This window comes from Bactrocera dorsalis, chromosome 3 (assembly GCF_023373825.1).
Source record: "Bactrocera dorsalis isolate Fly_Bdor chromosome 3, ASM2337382v1, whole genome shotgun sequence".
In the NCBI taxonomy this organism is placed as follows: domain Eukaryota; kingdom Metazoa; phylum Arthropoda; class Insecta; order Diptera; family Tephritidae; genus Bactrocera; species Bactrocera dorsalis.
Genome location: NC_064305.1, coordinates 23,290,077 through 23,306,444, shown reverse-complemented (window position 1 = coordinate 23,306,444; position 16,368 = coordinate 23,290,077). Strand labels below are relative to the sequence as shown.

The window sequence follows — 16,368 nt, the reverse complement described above, 5'->3', positions numbered from 1 at the left end:
GAAAATTTTCAAATGAAATTTGAAATTTGTTATTTCATAAAAGTTTAGAATTTTTTTACTTCATAAAAATATTCAAATTTAATTAGGAATAAGATTCTTGGTATAAAAAAATAAAATATAAATTTTATACAAATGTTTTTAGAAAATTTTTTATGCTTTTATATTAAATTAAAAGTTAATAATGATGAACACTTCAATTTTACTGACAAAATTAAAACAAAAATATTCTTATATAAAAATATAAAAATTTATTTTAATATTTAATTAGAAAACAAAATATTTTATTTAAACAATTTTATAGAAAATCATATAAAATAATACAACTTTTTAATAATAACAATTTTTTAAAAATAATACTGAAATATTTTTTAAGAATATTTTTTTATTCGAAATTTTGTTCGATAATTTTTGTATATCATAGATTTATAAAATCAAATTATTAAAGTTCTTTTTTTATTTCAATTTAAATTTTTATGAACCGAATTTTATATGAGCTTACAAAAGACCCACATATAATTTATTCAGAAATAAACAGCAACAAAATGTCCAAAAGTGCTTATTAATGCTCAATCAGCGTTGCACTTGGACGTTGATACTTCAAACGAGCGAAAACCAGCAGTCAACCGCGGCCACATTGCAAGTGGCACATCAATAACCCCCAAAAACAACAGCAACCACCAAAGAAAATGAACAAAAGCGCTTAAAAGCGAGCAAGTTCTTGAAATATATTGCTGTTGATTTTGTTTTATTTCAATTTTGCTTAACCATGGCTAAGCGCTGCTGACCAGTTGACCGCTAGCATTAGAATAACAAAAAACTGCAGCGACAGCAGCGCGGAGCTATGCCATGGTATGTAGAGCTGTGCTTTGTATGCTAAGGTGAAACTGTATGCTCTAATATACATATGTATGTATATGTGTGTTGTATGTGTGCATGTCTTCAGTGGCGCTCTGCACTTGTCGCATTGGTTGCTACAATTTTATTTTTTTTTTAAATTTAATTGTTGTTGTTGCTGACTTCTTACAAATTCTTTTCAAGATTAGGTTATGTTTACTTTGCTTTGAATGCACAAGATTTTACAATTATCTTGGCGTTGTGCTATTATGCTTGTCAATGATTTTTTGTCTTTTTTTGTCTTTTCTGTGGTTCTTGCCAGCGGCCAACGATCAAGGTTGCCGCCGTCAGCAATTTGAGGGTGCAATGAAACAAGAAAATAACAATAGTGCGGCCGCCTCAAGAATGTGCCGTTAAATGCTGTCATGTTTTTTTTTGTTTTTTGTTTTTAGTTTTTATTTTTTGTTTTGGTTTTTAAGAAATTTAATTTATTGTGTACAAGTTTTCTAGACTAGTTGTTGTTTCGGCGCGTTATCGTGCCAATTTAACACGTTTCGCGGTCAGCCCGTGCAGCGTCGACAGCTTCCAAAACAAACACAATTAATTCTGCGCTTGAAATATTGCAAGAACAACAAGCGCATGGGCAGGCAACATGCTGACATGATCTTAAGCGTTTGATAAGCGCACTGATCTCCTAAGTCGCGGGCTAATCATTGCATGGCCGAAGAAGGTTAGCGCGATATGCATAACCGGGGCTATTAATTATCTGTTGAGTTGTTGTGTGTTTAATTAAAGAATTTAAACATTTTGTTTTTATTAGATACAGAGATAATATTAATTTGCTTGTAAAATAAAATTTAAATTAATGTATCTGAATAAAATTATATTTCTAACAAATAATTAAATTAAAATAAAAATATTTAGAATTAGATTCTAAGCAAAGCTTTTAATAAATAATTTTTTTATTTAATAGTTTCATTAATCTTTCAAAATTACAAAATATATTTTCTTTTAGTTTCTTCAATTCAATAAAATTAAAATTAACTTTGTCAACTTTTTAGTTTAAACGAAATCATTTACTACTATGAGCAAAAAATAGTAGGACTTTGTTCACAATTTACACATTCTTAATTTTTTCTTCATAATCTATGTCTTCCTTCCCAAAGTAATCCCTCTTGATCCCAATACAGTCGTGTAAAAACAGTTGTTAAAGTCAATATCCGGTTAGCCTTCAATGCACCTACCGATTCACATTACAAACGTCTTCAAATTGCTCAAAACGGTTTCGCCGGAGCGGTCTTTTGAGTTTGCTGAAAAGCCAGAAGCCACACGGAGTTCAATCTGGTGGTTGCGGCACGATATTGGTTGAAAATTTGGCGAAAAACTCACGAAGAATATGTGACGGTGCATTATTGTGCAAAAAAAAACCAAGAGTTGTCATCCCATTATTGCGGCCTCTTTTTACGAATAGTTACTCCCAAAATATCTTTGAAAATGATTTTCATTTATCCTTCCAATAAACTAACGATACCAGTAGATCTCTGACTACAAATCGTCTATTATCAAGCCAATTCCTTTATTTTATTGACGGGTTAAGATCAGTTGATGTTGTTGACCGTCATGGACGTTGTTCATTGTCAACGTGTTCTCAACCCTCTTTGAATAAGAAATCCGACTCTTTTGTTTTCACTTAATTTTTTTTTCTTATATATGTAATGTAATTGACAAATTCTCAGTTTGAAATTTCTGTCAAAGTTTAAGAAGTAGTTAGAAATATACAAATATTTTTAATAAACAAATTATTTTTAAAACGTATTTTTTTGTTTTTGTATCTAGAAATTGTTGGAATTTAGTGTTATTGTTCATTTATGAAATATTATTAATGCTACCACTTTGCTTACCGCAGCCATACAAAGCTTTTGTACATTATTTTTTCTTTCATTGCTTGTGATTATTGATTTATGCTCCTAGAATTGGCATTGAATTGTAGCATAAGACATAGCATAGCACAACACTTGCTGGGCGGGTATTTTCAGCACTTTGCGTCTTTGAGAGAGAATTTACATATATACACATATGAATGCCGACGAGGGGTGTGTACAACAAATTGCATTAGTGTTAATTCAGTGCACATAGTTTTATTGGTGTGATTATTTTTATGTTATACAGCGCTTTTTTGATCAATGTTAACTAAATTTGTTTTAGAAAATGTTACCAAGCCCTTTTATCCCTGCAAGAGTTTTTTGATTTATTTAAGAAATATCATTGCTTAGCATGACAAATAATTTTGCGTTAATTTAAAAATATTACTACATTAAAGACTAGTGGTTTGAACGGGATAAATATATGTAAATTTTAAGAATTATTTACATAAATAATTTTTAAGAGAAAATAAATTAAATATTTCAAGCTCTTTTACGAAAGAAATGTTACTTAAAAAATATAAAAAAATCGATTTACAATATAAAGTCGTTAAAAATAACAATAATAAAAAATTAAAATTAACATAAAACACTGGGCAAAAATAAATTTTGGAACATTTTGTTCTTAACTACGCATCAATTTAATATGAGATCATTAAGTTTTGGATATTTAAAAAAATATACGTCAAAAATAAAAATAATAAACTGAAAAAAAAAATATTTTTTTAATATATATATTTTCTTATATGTAATATATGTATATGCACATGTGTATATAAATTTATCTTTTTACTCTATTATTATTTTAAATTGAGCTTTTTAAAATTTTTAATTAAACTACAGTTAATTTTTTTTATCATAAAAAAAATAGATTTTATATAAATTCTAATTATTTTTATAATTTTATTTACGATATATTTAAGATAAACATTTTTGTTTTATCATAAATACTGAATGAAACATTTTCGTTTGAATTTAGAATAATTTACTACATCAATTTCTTTATATTACAGGATGCTCAATCAAGCGATCAAATTGGCGAAGTTTATCAAGACGAAGCCAATATGGCGGCCATTTTAATGCGGCGCCATTTAGAAACTGGCGATTTAGTAATGGTAAGTGCAGAAAACAATTTCATTATATAATATAACATTTAATAGTTAGGTTAATCAAAAAATTAATTGAAACTTCATTTTTTATTAAAGTTTTTTAAAAAAAAAGTCCACAAAAAACAATAAAATATAATTTAATGGTCATAATGTACAAAAAAATTTCAAAATTAACAAAAAAGTTTACCTTTTAAAATAACCAATTTTTTATTTTGGCAAAAAAAAAATTCCTTAATAAAATTATGTTTCAAACAAATTCAAAAAAAAAATTTAATATGTCAAAAATATTTTATTTTTAATTTTTTGAGGAGTTTCACTAAAAATATGCAAAACTGACAGCTCAAAAGAGAATATCACACAAAGTTGTTGCAAATGCAACCCTTTGCAAAAACAACAAAAGCACACACAAAGATTAAACAATCAATTAAAACTTTTAAAAACACATTAAAGCAAAAAATGTATTTTAAACAAAGCTTACAAGCACAAGTTTGCATATGTATGCCACTTAAGTAGTTGCTGAAAGTCCACAAAAGACTTAAGCAACGAACCTGTGCTAATTTCAGCTATGTATTTCTGCTTGGTAAATTGATTTGTTTACTCGACCAATTCAGCTGCAAACTAATTTGGCACGAAAAAGAAAAACAATAAACACATAAGTATATATTAGTGTGGGTCGAAGTTTTGCTATAAAATTGCGAATACGGGAATTGTTCTACGAATCATTTTGACCAACTTTTTCTGGTACACTATGGGTCTAAAAACGGTTTCGAGCTAGCAACTTTTAAGGATTTTAGACCCATTGTCTCTTAGGCAAAGTTGTTCAGAATGTTCCGTGGAACATTTCTCTCATACGCGATTTTTCCGTTTTTTTGGCTCCCTGTAAGTCGACTCGCTCTAATATATACATATATATGTATATGTATACATATATACTCCTACATATAAATCTCCATTGTTCTGTATTGTATAACATTTTTGGAGTTTAACTTTAGTTCACTCGTAGGTAGCGTACATTTAGTACACTTGTCGTGGCGCTTGGCAGCGTTGTTGCGACTGCTATTTGCTCGAGCTAATAAGCTATTAATTGTTTATGCATACACACTAGGTATGTGTACATTTGTTGGATACAATGGAGGCATTTGAAGCAATAAAGAAAAAATAATTTGGAAAAAAACTTAAAGAAAAGCAAGCAACAATAGAAAAAAAAATATTTTTTTATGAAGAAAATTTTATTTTTAAATATTTATATATATATATACATATATATATATTTATGTTAATACTATTTTTTTTTTGAATAATTTTATTTTTCAAGCAAACGAAATTTAAAAATTTATTTCGTTAAAAAAATATAACAAATATCTTCAATAAAAAGTTTAATTTTTTTTATTTTTTCTGGTAATTTTTTAAATTTATTTTAGTTAACTTTTAATTATTTGTTAGTTTTTTGATTTTTTTAATTTTTCTTAATCATATAGGCATTTGATCTCTGAGTAGTTAAACAACTATTAGAAAGGTATATAAGTATTTAAAAAATTAAAAGCGATATATATAAAAATAAAAATAATAATTAGACGAAAACATATCATAAAAATATTTATATATAAAAAAAAAAAACAAAAATATTAAAAATAAAGGAGACTGCATAAACAACTTTTGATATTTTACAAAATATTCTCGTAAAAATTTATGTTTTTCGTAAACTGTTATTGGCGTATAATGAGAATACTGCAGACTTTTATTCAATTAAAAAAGGCACTATTATTTTGAACAATGTATGCAATGATAAAAAATAATACTAAAATCTTCTTTGTTTATTTTTGAAAACTTAACTTCAAAAATTATTTTTAAAAGTTAACGAAATGAATGAGAGTAAAATAAAACTAAGCATTTTATATAATCAACTAAATTAAAAATAATAAAAATAAACCATTTTTATTCGCAAATGACCAAAGCTTTTCAAGCATACCCAAATAAAATATTTCCAAGAATCATAAATTTTATTTTAATTAGTGAAAATATTTCCACATATTTTCAATTCAAACTTCTTGCTACATATTTCTCATTCTGCTAATCATTAAAGCCACAAGCCAAACAGATTGCGCGCTCGCCCACCTGCAAACATAAATATTTCTATTTTATCTTGATATATATTATACATAGATATATAAATATATATGTACATATGTGTATGTGTGCTTGAGCACACAACTCATTCATGTGGGATGTGTCCGGCAGCTATTTTTTGCTTTTGACTCGGCAGCTTAATCGCTTTTAATGACGCCGCTGCCGGTTGCTCAGCAACCATAGTTATCTAGCAACTTGTGTTTGTGGCATTACAACAAAAACATTGTCGACAGAAATCTGTACAAATTAAAACATTTTTGTGCACATAACTATTTAGTTATACGTTGGCATTTGTAAGCGTTTTTCTACTTGTCGCTCTAATTATTTAGGCGATTTGTACGAAATTGCCGAAAAGGTCATTGCTATAATTTAGTAAGGTGAATAAGACGGTTGAATAATATTGAAGAAAAATTTACTTTCTGAAAAAAAAAATTTCTAATATCAGGAATACCCTCATATAGAGATTTTTCTCAGCTCTTTACATTACACAAGATTATTTGATCTATTAACACATAAACACAAAATCAAAAGAACTTTTTTTAAAAATTTGCTTAAAAATATATATATAAAAAAATTAAAAATTAACAACTTTTAAAATTTTTTAAATTAAAATTTTAATTTTTTAAAATTATAAAAAAAATTAAAAATTATTTGTTCTGAATATGCAAAAAATATAAATATTATTATTTTTTTTAATTTTTAAAATTATATATTTTTAATTTTTAAAAAATATTTTTTTTTTTTAATTTTCGGTTTCATTTTTTTTTAATTTTGAAAAATTAGAAAAAAATAATAATTTAATATTTTAAATTGGCAAATAAAATCTATTTCAGTTTCAGAATGTGTTATAATCTGCCGGGTTTTCAAAGCACTTTTCATAGTCTTAATCGCAAAAGATTGAAACTCTACAAAATATAAGCAAAATTTTCAAACAAACTCCACTCTGCAGACATTGTCATTACCATGACCCCGGAGGCGGTCAAAACAAATATGTGCATTTAGCCAGCACTTTGCAAAAACACAGCATAAAGCGCAAATGTTGTGGGTTACTGACCATCAAACAAAAGTGGCAAAATATGTAACAAAAAGACTTTACAAATTACCTCGCAAAAATGTACTACACAATCGAGGGGAGGGGAATGGTGTGAAAAAACCATTGCAAATACATATGTTGGGCGTTTAGAGCAAGTTCGCCGGCACCTTGACCAATTTGCTGTGCACTTATTTTCTAAGTGAGTTTCACCAACCTTTGGTTGCTCTACAACAACAAACAACAATCATTGTTATTAATTTTCTTAATATTTTTCTTAGGTCTTTAAGCAAATATTTTGTTATTAAAAGAAATATATTTTTCAAAGCCTTCGGGTTCACACAGCATTTGCCGTGTTTCATGTGCGAACAGGTTGCTTTGAATTTGTTTTCTTTGAGGGGAAAAAACTGCGTTACGAAAATTACTCACTTCCAGTGAGTGTTGCACGAACTGGTTGCTATAATTTTGCTATAATTTCAGGTAATTATAAACGGGCTTAATGCGCGTTTTTGCTTGATTTTTTTTTGATTACCTTCGCTATGCGCTTTGCTTTTAAATATTTGCCATTAAACCATATGTAATTAGCATTTTTTCGCAGTCGACAAAATGTCGCAGTATCCATTGCGAACTGGGCTGTGGCTGCCACATATTTGTAACGTGCGAAAATTGTGGTCATTTCGCTGACGCGTTCAACGAATTGAATGCTGTCGCATGACTGATTGTCACACTGCACGTCATTGCATGCAACACTCACACACATACACACATTGCTGCCGCCCTAACACTTCACCTTGCCCGAATTCGCTTCACTTCACTTCGCTACGCTTCAGCTCAGCCCACAGCGCACCGCACCGCACCGCACCTCACCTACTCACTATGCGACTCATTGTGTTCAAGGTAACCTTGCAACATTACTGTGACTTATCGTACAAAAATATATACGGCTGCTTTTCTTGCTCTTCATTTTGTCAGCTTTTTGCTATATGTTTAATTTGTATATGCTTCATATTTATCTTTACAATCTTTCTGCTTCAGTTTTTGTTTTTTATTTTTTTATTTATTTTTTAATCCGCGCAATCTCCGCCAGTCATCGACCATTGTGTGTCTCACATACATATATGTAGATATATATAAGTGCATTGCATTGCTTTGCTCAGCACCCATAATTGTACTAGCGCAACACTTAACAGCGCACCACCAAGTTTGTTGCTTAAGTCTTTTGTTTTGCCATTTGGCTTATCGTTTATGTTGGCAACATATTAGTGTTAATGAGTGTTGTACGTAAAACAGTGATTTGCACAAATTTGGATTTGAAAAAATATATTTTCTAAAATTCAGAAAAGTATCTATGAAAAGTAAAGAATACACAATTTTCTGTATACATACCTAGTTTCATATAAATATAGAAATATAACATGTGTATAATACCATACAAAATTTTGGTAATAAACATTTTGTGAATTTGCAGTCCTAGTATCTGTGATTTATAACAAAATATTTTTTACATAAAAATTTTTTTTATATAAAAATGGGATATTTTCAAATTCGAATACAATTTTCTTTATTCAAAATACTTATTATTTTTTAACTTTTTCAGTAAAAAAAAAATAAAAAACAATATTGATAAAATAAAAAATTTCTCTTTAAAATTTAAACAAAAAGCAATGTTCTTAATTATTTTTATTTACTGTTTTTTTTTTCTCTCTTTAAAGTTAGTTTTTATTTTATCAATTATATTTTTATTTTTTGTAAAAACACAAATTTTATCAAAATAAGTTAAGCTGAATTTTTCGAAATAATTAAAATTGTAAATTTGTTGAAAAGAAAATCCAGAAACATGGAAAATCCAAGCAATGCTAAACAATTTTTTTTTATTATTTTTTTTTTAAACCAAAAGTTCAATGAAAAACTAGAAAAAATTTGTTTTATAATTTTATTTTTAATATACATCTTTTTTCTAAAAAAACAAAAAATAAAATCTTTATTGCTGCAAGCATTTTTCATCTTATTTTTCAAAGATCTAGCGAGAAAAAGTTTAATAATTTTCTAGAAAAAGAATTATTAGATATTAGATATAAGATATAGAATATAAGATATAGGATATAGGATATAAGATATAAGATATAATATATAAAATATAAGATATAAGATATAGGATATAGGATATAGGATATAGGATATAAGATATAAGATATAATATATAAAATATAAGATATAAGATATAGGATATAGGATATAAGACATAAGGTATAAGAAATGAGGTATAAAATACAAAATACAAGATTTATGAAAAAAGATATAAAAATAAAGATAAATTATATAAAATTAATGATAACAAAAAACTTGCAATTTTCAATTTTCTTGAAATTAAATGCATTTTTCATTGGGTTATAAACCTTTTTTTTGCATTAGGAGTGGCCCTTCTTCATTTCAATAAATTCAGCTTTCATTCATTTTTCCTCTCGACAGTCGCATTTCCGCTTCATTAACTTTAACCCTTCACCAGCCACCTGCTACTCACTCATATTACTCACCTTGACTGCTGGATTGTTCATTCTTACTTGCTTATCAGCTTCTAACATTCTTCGCCATTTGCATAAAGAAATCCAAGTTAGACATTCTAATCGTGTAATTAAACGCTTTGCTTTAGTTTATAAGTTCAGTCTTGTTCCGTATACCGTAATAGCGCTACGCACGTGCCGCACCATGTGAATTTATGTGACCTAAGCACCGATCAAAACGTGCTGCACACACACCACAAGCAGACCAACGCAACGGAACGGGTATAATAAAATTAAAGCAAAAATGGAAATGACTCAAATAAATCCATTAATGCAAAGTATTGAAAGCTTTATTTTCCATAAATTGCTGTGATAAGTTTATTTTGTAAAAGCACATAAATACATTTAGCAAATGAAATAGGAAATGAAGTCAGAGGGTGTGGCTGTGTGGCGCTTTATTGAGTGTGTGATATTTAATATGTACTCGCGAACAAAGGAAAATTTAAAATGGCAAATTAAAACACAGATTTGCATTGTAAATAATTAGAAACAAGAAAAAGTATTAACTTCGGCTGTACCTAAGCTCTAATACCCTGCACGGGTCTGAAAAATTCTAAGGAAATTGTAATTGAATAATCTGCACCAAAATTCGTGTTTTCCCTCCAGAGACTTGAGCTTGCTTGAACCGACAAATAAGAAAAAGAACATGTGCGAAATTTCAGTTCAATACCTCAAATCCTGAGTCCATCTGCACAGTAATTATTTCTTTATACCTTTTGAAAAAAATTTGAAAAAAGTTTATAACCCTGTTGAAAATATTTGTAAGTTATTAATTTCTATTGGTGCCATAGCAGAATTTTTTATAGCAATTTCTACACAGAATTCACATTAACTGACAGAAAAAATGTTACTCATACGCCACAGACAACACAGAAGTTTTGCACAAAAATTCAAAATCACCAATATTTATTAACATGTAACTTCTATCGTTTTTTTTATTACTTGATTGCTAACACAAACCACATTCACTGCACCGCGCACTTCAAGGGCTCACGCATACGTGTGCCGCTGCGCGTAACATGTGGCAATCACTAGGCAATGCGTGCAGACGACCTTTACGCTACACTGACTTCAACATGGCCCATGTAACAGGAAATTAGTAGCTGGCATAGATGGCCTTACCGGTTATGAGATAATTAGGAATTGTTAACTTGAAATTTGAAGTTGAAGAAGGGTTTAAAATTTAAGAATTTGAAAGAAAAACAGGAAAAATTTTATTATTCTAAAAAATCTATGTTTTGAGCAAAAAATATTGATTAGAAAAATTATTTGACAAAAAAATTTATTTTGAAAAACTATAATATCTTAAAGATGCAATATTTTGAAGATGAAAAATTATTTAACAAAAAAATTAAATTGAAAAAAATAATAAAAAACTACAACAATTTTTAAAAAGATAAGTGTTTTAACTAAAAAAAAGTTAAGTCAATTTAAAAAAAATATTTTAAATTAAACATATTAATTAAAATTATATAGAGATTTTAATAAAAATTAGCGAGAAATTAGAAAATATATTTTTTCATATTAATTAAAAAATAAAATATTTCCGTTTTGTAACATGCCCACCCTAAGTAAACCTATGTTTATATATTTGAACAACCTAACGAGCGTTTGCTTACCACTAACGTTGCACCACTTCTTTCTACAACATTTCACCACAAAATTAATGCGTACACTTATGAAGTGGCCATAATTCATGTGCCTTGTTAACTTTTTAAACGCGTATATCAAGTGTGCAATACTGCACTGTAACAGCGATAACAGCTGTGGTTCACATTGCGAGCGTAACATGCTTTAAATCGATTTTCGAATTGATTTAATGTACTCATTTTCTTGGGATTGCTTTATGTTGCAACATAAATTCGTGTTACATTGCCACAGACGAGATCGAATGCCAGTTTTTAAGTTGATCTCCACATGATATTGCGAAGCAATTTTTATTATAATAGAAGCTGCTCACATAAAAACACTTAATCTATGAAAAATTAAAAAAAAAGAAAAACGAGAGTAAAATTTGGTAAATAATTAATTAATTGAGAATATCTGGTATTTGAGTAAAATATCTGAAATAAAAAAAATAATTTAAAATGAGCTCTTAAAGATCGCCATTTATTACAAATATGTATATGTACATTCAAAATATTCAAAAAATCGAATAAAATATGAACCAAAAATTCAAAATATTTTTACGAAAGCAAATTTGGAAATTATTCCTTGCTTAATAATTTCGTTAAAATATATTTTTTTGCTTACGTTGAATTTTTTCCTTTTAAAGATTTTTAATTTTTTCAAACAAATTTTTTTCCAACAATTGTAATTGTTTCCTATAATGAATTCTGAAAGAAAAGCATCCAAATTTCAATTACTCTGAGCATAATCGCCCTCTAAACCAATCTTCTGACATTTTGCTTTTATTTTAACACTAGAATTATTCTCCAATAGGAAAAATTAAAGCTGTATTAAGCCTTATAATTATTTTATTTTTCTTTCTAACAAATTTTAATTTGAGAATCTACTACTCATAAAAACTAAATTTTAGGTTTATTACTAAGCCCAAAGCCAATATTTGCAGAAGCAGCCATAAAGTAACTCCATCGAATATTTCTGCCATGCAAATCAGGCGAATTAAAATAAAACAGCCATCAAATCAGCCAGCAAGCGCTTCAGTCAGCGGCAAAGTTTCTATTGTCCATCACTTAAAACCCGATTTGCATATTTATGTTTTTTATTCTTCAGCCTGCTTACTGGCATATTGCATGCCAAAACAAGTAAATAATGCCGCTCGCTGGCTGACGTCTTCGCACCACTCAATTCATATATTTGTTACCAAGCTAAGCAACAAAAAAAGCAGTCAGCAAAGAGATGATGGCATTTTGTCAGTTCTTGGCTGTTGCAATCAACACCAGCTGTCAAGCCAACTGGTATAAACATATTCAGCTGTATTTGTAATTGCGTTGTTTTCTAAGCTTGTCGTGATGGCGGCTGCTAGTTGGCGGCCTTGATATTTGCAAAGAAGATGGTGCTGACAAAGAAGCAAAGTTGCGAGAAACCCTATTGAAATTGAAAGTGCACATCTTCAGGCTACAATGCTTTAAACTTGCCAGCAGCTCTTAAGCCAAGAATCGCATGTCTGAGAACAACTGTGATTACTTGAGCGGCGCGAAGCAAGATTAATGACTATTAAATTTGCTGAAATCAATAAAGTAATTATAATAAAATTTCAAGTGCAAGTGATTGTGACTGTAAAATATACTTTTGCATACATTTGTATGGAAAAAAGTATATTCGAGCAGCAGAAGCAGTTTTTAAGTGCGCCAAAGTCACGTGGCGCTGAGCACTATGACTTTTGCTTGTATGCAAAAAGATTTCATATTTCATAGCATGCAGAAGAGGATGCTACTTTGTTATTTGAAATGCCTTAAACAAAAACGTGATCATCAGAAATTCAGTAAAAGATAGTAAAAGTTGAAAATTGCATGCAAATTAATATGTCGGAGAGAATAAAAGACTAAGTCAACAAGCTTGAATAGAAAATGTGCCGATTTGAAAGTATTTCGTAAAAACATGCTTTTTCACTTGAACATTTGATTTTTTAAGTGGAAATATAGCTCAAAGAAATTTAAAAAAGTTTAAAATAATTACAAACAATTTTGAAAGATTATAAAAATTTTGGGAAAAATAATAGTAAAGGAACACATTTAGAAAATTTTTCGAGTTCTTTTATAATATAAAATATTTTGTATCGTTAGTAATTACAAAACAAAATTAATTAAAAAATTGAATTTTCAAAGAAGCAAAAATTTGTAATTTCCTAAAAAATATTTGTTTACAAAAATTGTAACTAATGTTCTAATGTATCTTTTTTAGTCCATCACACGTTTTCAAACAATAAAATTATTAAACCATATTTGGTAATAATACTTTAAAATATTAACTTTAAAGGTGGGAAAAAAACATACAAATGGATTACAAATAATAAAAACGTAAATCAGCTTTTGTATGAGATATATTTTTTTTTAAATTTCTCTTAAAAATATTAAATTGAAAAAAGAAAAAAAAAATTATAATAATATGTAGAAAATAATTTTTTTTCTTATTCTAAAATTTTATTTGAGTTTCGTTGATTTTTTCAACATTTACCTGCTTAAAAAAATAATTTGAGCCCTTTATGAAATTATTGTTATGTTAGCCATAAAGGTTAAATATATACCCATAAATCAGTCGATAAATGCTGAGATTTTAACAGTCTGACCTCAAAAAACCGTAGAAGTTTTTTGTTCTTTTTAAAGTTTCGCAAAACATTCTGTGATTTTTAAATTTTTGAATAGGAAATTTTATTAATAAAAGCAAATTAAAATATTTTTTTGTTAATTTTTACTTTTCTGTTTCCAAGATTTTTTTATGACCCACAAAAATAACTTAAAAAATTGGTCACAAATTTATCCTTTTTCTTTTCACTTAGGACTATTTATTAGAATATTTTGAAAAAATTGAATTGTTTTTGGAGAGCTTTCCAAAATATAGTTAACATTTTTTTTACATGCTCTTCAATTTTGGACCTTAACTTTCTCAAACCACACCTTCGGAATTTTTTTCTTGCAAATGCAGCATCGCTTCCGCAAGCCGCTTAGCCGCCTGCATTTACAATAAAAAATATTAATTTGCTACTTGTAATTGATTAATTCTTAATTTTACACTTAAAGAAGTGTGTAGACCAAGCATTGCTAGCACTTAAGCATATTACTTTATGCATTATTTAATGCATTACACTACAAATTACCCGCGACAACTTTTTATGCACATACAAACATAAATATTTGCATAAAACAGCTGATATATGCGCCTTTGCGGGTAAATATGCAAATGACACACTTGTAAGGCAAGAGGTTTTCTCTCACTCTTCAAATAAAGAAACTGTTTATAATGCCAGCAATAAAGTCACACACTTTACTAGCGAAATGAACGAAAAACACTCCAAGCATATGCGTATGTGTATGTTAACGTGCAGTAAATGCCGCTTGAGGCTGCCTTGCATGCAAAGCAATAGAGCTCCAAGTGTGATTTACATGTTTTTAAAGTTTTGTGGGAAAATTTCTATTGTGATCTGAATGTTTAAGAGTCTTAAGTGATCGCATTTGTTTGTGAAACTAAAATTTATATGCGTTTCGAGCTGCTAACCTATGTCGCTGTGTTTTCTTATTCAGACTCAGATGTATGTATATTTCCCAAGAAGATTATTATTTTTTTGCACACATCCCTTGAAGTTTCAGTTTTTGCATTGAAAATATGATCCAAAGTAACCTCTTCATTTTCAATTGAAACCGTGCCTAAATCATGTTTCTTTTCCCATGTAAACATTTTTTGGTATTTTGCATTAACTCAGTAAACCTATACATGTCAAAAAATAATACAAAATTTTCCACTCTACAAAAAATAGGTATAATAACTTGGTGAAAAACGCACGCCCTAATGTATATACAAAAAGATTTGCTTTGAAGCTTTAAATTTTGTGCTAAAAATTCAGCTTGAAGCATGTTGAAAAAGTTATAAATTTATTTCGAAATATAAAAATTTTAACGAAACTTTGAAACTTCAAAGTAATCACAAAAGACTTAAGCAACGAACTTGATGCTATTTATTCTAACATTTCGAAGCCTGTTCTCTTTTTTACAATTTAGATCTTACTTATCAGATTTAAAAAAGCAGCAAATAGTTTTTAAAAAAGTTTAAAAGACTATAAAAAATACTTTTTGGAATTTTTAAAATAATTTTTAATAAATAAATTTTGCTCAAATTCCTGCTATACCACAGTTTTTTAGTCAAACGAAATTCAAACAATTAATTCTTTGTAAGCAGTTGTTTGTATTATATTAATTAGTTTATTTTTTATACACTTTTTTTTTAAGTAAATACATTTCATACAACTGGAAGATGCAAGTTTCGTAAAACTAAAGTAATAAAACAACTTATTTAAATTTCTTTTTCTTTAATAATGTCATTAAAAAATGTCATTAAAACATACATTTTAAAATACTCAAAAAATATTTAGATTAACAAAAACGTTTAATATTCATTAATATTTCACTAATGAAATTTGTTCCCAAACGTTATTTTTTTCTGACAAAGCTATTTAGATAAAAGCAAAGAAAAATTAAAAAATATAAAAAACTTGGAATTAAAAAAATAATCCTATAATTAAAAACAAAATTTTTTTTTTGATTTTAACTTCAAAATTAACTCCCACTTTTTATAAATTACTACAAAAAATATTAGTTTCGACTTTTTGCAAATACAAAAAAATAAAAATTTGATTTATTATTATTTTTAAAACTTTTTAAATTATTATTGTTTTAAAATTTTTTGAATTTAATTTAAAATTGCTACATAATAAAACACTAATATAAATTGAAAAAAAAACATCTATTTTTAGATCTTTTTTTATTCATTCACTAAAGCACCTATTATCAAGTATCCGAAATCAAATAAAACCTTTTATAATCAAAATTATAAAAAGTAACAACAAACCACAAAGTAATGTCATTAGAGTAAAAATTTGCCACGCACATGTTGCACGCAAACTAATCATGCTCGCCTGCGCAGGAACGTACTGTTGGCTAGTCGCACAAGGCACGCCGCACGGCCGACTAACCTAGCAACAGAAAAATCTATGTTGAGCGGCGGCAAAGCAATGCACACGATGTAATAACAGCTGCTGCTGCCGCCACATGCCACCACACATCGAACGACAACTCAATTCGCAGACGTTGTAAATGTTGTTAACACAC

At 28.1% G+C, this 16,368-nt stretch overlaps 1 protein-coding gene across 10 annotated transcripts in view; it reads left to right on the top strand.

Annotated features, from left to right (window-relative positions):
* Positions 1–16,368, top strand: part of LOC105228706 (venom metalloproteinase 3) — a 164,386-nt gene that overhangs the window by 79,301 nt on the left and 68,717 nt on the right. For all 10 annotated transcript variants that reach the window (XM_049453305.1, XM_049453304.1, XM_049453300.1 and 7 more), the window contains exon 5: positions 3,770–3,871. In XM_049453305.1, coding sequence (XP_049309262.1) covers positions 3,770–3,871 — 102 coding nt within the window. The remainder of the gene's footprint in view (positions 1–3,769; positions 3,872–16,368) is intronic.